Below are 7,431 nucleotides of genomic sequence, written 5' to 3'. Positions count from 1 at the left end.
ATATATATATATATTGAGCCAAAACAAGCCGAACACGAACAAACAAATCATTGTTCGTGTTTGGCTCGTTTATATATCAAGCACAAAAAAAAAATGTGTGTTTGGCTCATTAACTTAGTGAATGAATCGAATACAAGCTTCTTTACGAGCCAAACAAGAATTGTTATCAAAGAACGAGCCATTTTGGCAGCCCTATAGATAACTTGCAATTAACATTTTGTATATTTACTAACTTAAAAACAACAAATACCAAATCATATTTCTTACTGATTATTGGGTTTCAAGGTTTCATTAACGGAAAGATAATCGGGCAAGCTAGAGAAAAGAATGAGTTCCACATTATTGAATATTAAGGGTAACTATTATACTCCACCACTTATACCATCAACAAAATCTAAACACATCATCATAAATTAGAACATCTTTTTTATACAAATCTTCACTATAAGTTTCTTTCCCTTTTCTAAATCCAAACATCATATTTTTCATTTTCAAACTTCAATAATTGTTAAACATTAGTGTGATCCCTTTCCTGAAAATAACTCTAGATCTTATAGTCCTTTTGTATTAATTTATTCTAATATATAGGAGCCCTATAAAATCCCCAATATCTCTGGAGCCATAGGTTTTGTTATATTTATTGATGACAGCACTCGAAAGAAATGAGTATATTTAATTAAATAAAAAGATGATGTTGCCACTATACTCCCGATATTCTCTGTAATGGTTAAAAATTCATTCAAAAATTTTTAAATTGATAATGCTCATGATTATTTTAATCACAAATTAAAATCATTCTTTCAAAAAGAGAATATTATCCACCAATCTTTGATGACTGCACTCGAAAGAAATGAGTATATTTAATTAAATAAAAAGATGATGTTGCCACTATACTCCCCATATTCTCTGTCATGGTTAAAAATTCATTCAAAAATTTTTAAATTGATAATGCTCATGATTATTTTAATCACATTAAAATCATTCTTTCAAAAAGAGAATATTATCCACCAATATTCCTATGTGAAACTCTCCAACAAAATAGAGCAACATAAAAAAATATCACCTTCTGAAGATAATTATGACACTTTACCTACATAATCAAATACCAAATTAATATTAGGAAAAAATTGTTCTAATAAATACTTCTTTAATTAATAGAATACCCTCATGACAAATTGGTTCCAAAAGTTCATCATATTATTTAATAGAATTCTTTCTTACAAATAACTTCTCACATATACCTCTAAAAAGGTTTGGATGCATTATATTCATATCCATAAAAAATATAGAAGAAAAATTGACCCAAGAGCTTCAATTGTGTATTTATCAAATATTTTGTCACCCAAAAAATGTATAAGTGCCATCATCTAGCCATAAAAAAAAAATCACTTCAATGGGTGCCACTTTCAATGAAACCCATAGCTCCTTACCTCAAAGTCATCTTTAGGGGGAGAATTCCCATCTTGATGATATTTCTTATCTCGACATTTCTATAACAGAAATTCCTTCAACTAAAAACTTTATATCAATTGTTCCCCTTCAGGTCTATACAGTAAAAAATAAGCTCAACCAAGATCTCCAACAAGTCCAAAACTTCGAAGAGCTATCAGGTAACACTATTCAATCTACTACCACTTATTTATATCATATCTCTCAATACACCTCATTTTATAAAATCTCTCTATCATAAAACATTTCTAACCAACATCAACACCAAATTATATTTTCATTTTTTTAGGGCATTTGAAAATAAAAATTAGAAGTTATGAGAGGAGATGAATGCCTTAGAAAAAAATCATACATGGGAGATCATTGAATTACCAGAAAGAAAGAAAACAGTAGGATGCAAATGAATTTTCATGCTCAAATACAAAATAGATGGAAGTCAAGAAAGGTAAAAAATAAGATTAGAAGCAAAATGCTATAGGCAATCATATGAGATTGATTATCAAAAATGTTTTGTTATGTTAAAGATGCTAATCGTATTTTGATATCCCTAGCAACATATTATAAGTAGCTGATATAGCAATATGATGTAAAAACTTATTTCTTATATGGTGATATCAAAAAAAGGTCTATATGGATCTACCAACAGATTTTCATAGCACTTTTAAAAAGAATTAAGTATGTAGACTGAAAAAAACCCTATATAGACTAAACCAATTACCAAGAACTTGATTTGGCAGATTTACAAAAGCTATGAAAGGAACTAGAAACAAACAGAATTAAAGAGACTATACTTTCTTCATAACACTCTCTTGAGGGTAAAATCTCAATCTGTTATCTCTTGATGGTAAAATCTCAATCTTTATTATGTATGTTGATAATATGACTGTTACAAGAGAAGACAATTAAGAGAAAAGCTCTAAAAAAAATTGCAAAAGAATTTTAAATTAAAGAGTTAGTAAAAACTCAAATATTTTTTTGGGAATGAAATTGACTCAATCTAAACAAAACATATTCTCTCCCAACAGAAATATGTAATGAATCTACCAAAAGAGATCAATATGTACAGTGCAACTAGTGTGAAACTCCAGCTGAACCAGGATAAAAATTGTAAATTAATGGAACTAATGTAGATACAAGACAATATATAATATTAGTGAGAAAATTAATTTACTTATCCCACGCTTCGTCTGGAAAATGCATTCGCAGTAAGTCTAATTAATCAATTCATGTACAAACTTATAATGATGATCCGATTAGGAGAGTCGTCGTAGATGGTTTGGTCACATTAAGCATCAACCATCTGATGATCCGATTAGGAGAGTAGATGTTTTAGATTCGACTTATGTTAAGAAAGGAAGAGGTAGACCTAGGAAGACTTGAGCTTATTGTATAAAAAATGATCTCAATTTATTAGAACTAAATGAAAATATGCCACTAAATAGGACGCAATGGAGAAAAATGATTCATGTAGCCGACCCCACATAATGGGATTAAGGCTTTGTTGTTGTTGTTGTTGTATGCACAAACTTATAAAATACACAAATATCTCAAATCAAGACGAGAAAAAAAAATTATGCAAAGGACACAATACCATACAAGCTGAAAGATACACAACTGCATACTATGTTAGATTACCAGTGGATAGGTTTATTTCAAGGTATTATACATTCTTAGGAAGAAATCACAGAATTTGGCAAAGCAAAAACAACCCATGATTTCAAGATCAAGTGCTAAAGCCGAGTTTAGAGACATTGTTCAAGGAATTAGTAAGATTCTATGGGTTAAAATTATAAAAGATTTAAAAATTTAAGTCGATAAAAATATATTGTGATGACAAATCAGCCATCAATACTACACAAAATCCTATAAATACCACATAATTGTACCAAGCATGTTGAGATTGATATACACTTTATAAAAGAGAAATTGGAAAATAGTTTGATTTGCACTCCATATATGTTCACAAGAAATCAACTGGCTGACATATTCACTAAAAAACTTTGCAACCCAATATTTAAGAATATCATGAGCAAACTGAGAATGAAATATCTCTACCATCTAATTTGAGGGGGTGTTGTATTTTTGTTCCAATCATAACAAAGAGTTTAATGCACACAAAACAAGTCTTTGTATTGTTGAATCTATTTACTTATGAACCTTGCATAGAAAAAAACTTAAAAACACATAAATTAAGATTTTGTACCATTAGATCTATCTCTTTATGACCCTATAATTCTAATATGTGTGCTTACTCGTAGGATCGCCGCCCTTCCATATTTTTTCCTCCTTATAATTTTATAATGCCTATGAGAGTTGAATATATATCTGCCCTCTTGTACAAAGATGTAAATGAGAGACGTAAGATTTTTTTTTCTTTCATTGCTTATTTTCTACAGTTTCCAATGAAGGTTGATAGTGCAGTTTATGGAAATTCGCATTAGTCACTTCAGCAGTTTAGCTCATTAAAAAAAAAGTTGTAAATTAAGAGGAAATGATAGAGATAAGAGCAAGAAACACAATTCTACAACCAAAGGAGTAACTGGCTAAACGAAACTAAAAGCTACATAGGAAAAACAAATTATATTGAAAAAGCCTTGCTTTAAATAAAATCATTGATGTTTCATGTTTTCAACCAGCTACCAAGGAAATTTTCAAAGAGCAAACTCTTCAGAAGAAATACAATTATCTATCTAGTCAGAGAGTCATAAGTTAATCGGAAATAAGCAGATATTTACATTGTCTCTTAAAAATAGACGACATGATGCAATGCCACAAGAAAATTAAGCCTCCTTGTAGTTACATTATAGCAGTCAAGACGTGACAATTTATCATATTCTTCAATCAATAAGTTCCTTGAATTACATTAGATTGTTCACTTAGCATAGAACTATCATGCCTACTAAAATTGACTACATAAAACAAAAATTTGCATGTTAAATTTAAGAAAACAAAACTTGAGCACTTGAAAATAAGAAGTTTGACAACCAAAGCAAAAACCTATATGAAATAAATCCAAAAAAGTTTGCAATCACCTTACATTATTTCATGAAGTTTTCTATATTTCACTAGTACAAGTACCTCAATCAGAAGCTGCAGACATGATAGCGATCCAGCAGCAACAGCAGACAAAAGTGGGGTAATACCATCTTCGGTCTCTGCATTAGGCTGCAACCAAATCCATAATTATCTAAATTTAAAAACATAGACAAACGAGATAAGAAAGATGACCTGCTTAACTGGGAGAAAGCAATTAGATATAAGGATTACTTTGGTAGCAGCCACTTAACAACTATATTTTTTTCTAGGGGCATTTAAATACATAGTTACATACCACAAAATTCTTATGTATTCACAAATCTAACACCTAAACATTCATATTTACGTGCATGCCACTTAAATCTTAAACATCATATCAAAAATACCACCATCACTATCTTTTAAAAGGGAAATACATCTGTTCATGCATAGGTGAAGCCAAGCTGTTATAAGTGTAAATATCAAAGAATTGTGTCGAATATATGTAAATTTCCCTTTCTTTCCATGAGCAACAACATTTGTTGATGATAACAAATATCCATGCCTGTCAACCATAGATAGATGATTACATATGCTTATGCCTATTGAATTTAATCGAAATAGACATTTCTTCGTCTAGCACATCAAGAAAAACGATCTAAAAAGTTAACTGTTGGAGCCTCCCTCAACCTTAAGCATTACAGCTTAAAATGTTTTGAATGGGAACATTTTTTTAAACACAACAAATTTTATCATCAGTCATTAAAAAGAGTAAAATACAAAGCAACTACAAAATATTACTAAAAGAAAAGTTTAACTAAAAAGAAAATATACTGACAAGGCTAGTAGCTCGCAAATGAACCACCTCCTCAACAAGAACGTCAAGCTTGAAACTTGGTATATTTTAGATAGTGATAATGAATTTTATTTTTCCTTCTCCCTCAGGGACACATAATTCCAAACATTTTATTAGCCAGCTCTTATGGTCTAGAAATGCTAATATTAAAGCCAACAGACAGAAAGTCTAGATCCCCAACAACAGAAAAATCATCATAAGCAACAACCCAATAATGGTCTAGATCACTAATCATTCAAGTGTAGGGTCAATCCCTACCGTTGGGCTAGCACCACGGAAATGCACTTATTCCGATGCAAGAACTAAAGTTGATTCAAAACTTTGATTACAAATCAGATCAGAAGTAGTTGAAATTACCACCATTGCATCAGAAGAAAGGTTTTTATAATATAAATTTCCACCACTATACAATGGCTTGGGGATTTTTTGTGTGCCATGAAGCATCAAAAGAAGTGACCAAAAAATTTGCAAAAACAACAATAAAAATGAATGCCTTCAAACACTACCAATTGCCAATAAGTCACCAGTTGTGTAACCAATTTAATTTTTTTTCTCAAAAGGGTAGTGACATCCATTTCAACCAATACACTATCCATAGACAATCTGAACGTCTTGGTTATGACAATATTCACCTGAAGCAGCTTACCAATAATTTTGCCAAGAGAAGTAAAATAAATTAGGTAAGTAATGAATCCACAGAGGTGGAAAAGCAACCCAAATTGCCATAACATAAGATTCCTCTAAATAGTCAAAACGATGCCCACTACAACATACACATTGGAAATCCATCTGCATTGTATGATATCCAAGAGAAGAGTATTGAGTAATCAGATTCTTAGGATAATAACAAGAAGATAAGGGCATAATTCACAATTAAAACCCAAGTCACAAAAAATAACTGTCCAGATTATAAATGAGATAATTATTGAAATGGTTGAAATAAATTTCCTCATTCTATTATGAGGTATTTGACTTTATGCTTCGAGTGTTTAACCTAAATTATAACTTACTATCAATCAACGAACTTGCTTGAGTAAAACAAATTGTATTAGTTAAAATTTGTCACTTTCAAGACGTAAACTAAAGGAAAGAACACTTGACTGTGCAAAGATGTAATCGGGAGTCTACCTACTAAAAAAATGATCCCTTAAGATACAAAATAGTCATCTATCCACTAAAAGCTCTACTTCAAAATCTAAACACACTTTAAATAATAAAAATAGTGTTACTTTAACAATATCACCTGAGGCACCGAAACTTAAAAATTAATCTCTATGTCCACCAAAAAAATTCTTTCATTGCAAAAAATTTCATTTGGCTTAGCACAAGCATAGCACTGTCGTTTCCAGTCCCAAGTCCGGATATGAAAAGTGGAGGGTTGTGTTAGATAGTCGACAGCCAGCATAAACTTTTTGAAAAAATCATGACATGAATCATCATTGTGTAAGTGCTAAGCCGTCCCCCGGAAACGACGCGTTGTTGAATTCGATTTTGGGTTTCTAATAGACGCATCATGTTTTCCATCATGTTTGAGGTTACATTTGATGAGCGTGATGGCAAATTGTCGGCATTTTTAAGTGGACTCATGCACGTGGGACTTCATTTTTACATGAAATCATCCCCCCCAGTAAAATATTTTCATCTAAACGTCATTTTGCAAAATGGATTGCACAAGCGTATCTAAATTGTAGAAACGATTTAAATAACTTTATTCACATCCAAATTGGACTTCATTTTGTGAGTATCAAGTGGTTGAATAACTATCATCATTTAAATATTATATAAATTTAAGCTATTTTTTGTTTATCTAAATATTTATGTGAGCGGAGCTCTGCACGGCAATCGATGATATATATATATATATAATGAAAAGCCCAAGGGCTGATTTTATTGAAATAGAAAAGATATATAACGGTTGTATGAGAGGGCCCAATAGAGACACCCTACTCATACAATACCCAAACAAAAAAGATTCAGATAAACTCAAAAAAATTTAAAACATGTAGAAAAAAAGTAGTTAGGAACAAGCCAATTTAGTCATGCCTCTTCCTCTAGTTTTAGGAGCGGAGCAAGATAACAAACTTTGAAGTGCGTGTCATTATCAGCAGAAA

The 7,431-nt window shown here is 31.0% G+C and overlaps 1 protein-coding gene across 2 annotated transcripts in view; it reads right to left on the bottom strand.

Annotated features, from left to right (window-relative positions):
• LOC110032399 (ankyrin repeat, PH and SEC7 domain containing protein secG) overlaps positions 1-7,431 on the bottom strand; it is a 54,448-nt gene that overhangs the window by 25,625 nt on the left and 21,392 nt on the right. For both annotated transcript variants that reach the window (XM_020736025.1, XM_020736024.1), the window contains exon 6: positions 4,528-4,614. In XM_020736025.1, the coding sequence (XP_020591684.1) occupies positions 4,528-4,614 (87 nt within the window). The remainder of the gene's footprint in view (positions 1-4,527; positions 4,615-7,431) is intronic.

This window comes from Phalaenopsis equestris, unplaced genomic scaffold, assembly GCF_001263595.1.
Source record: "Phalaenopsis equestris unplaced genomic scaffold, ASM126359v1 Scaffold000938, whole genome shotgun sequence".
Taxonomy (NCBI): domain Eukaryota; kingdom Viridiplantae; phylum Streptophyta; class Magnoliopsida; order Asparagales; family Orchidaceae; genus Phalaenopsis; species Phalaenopsis equestris.
The sequence above is the reverse complement of the archived record's forward strand: the minus strand, read 5'-3'. Positions and strand labels throughout refer to the sequence as shown.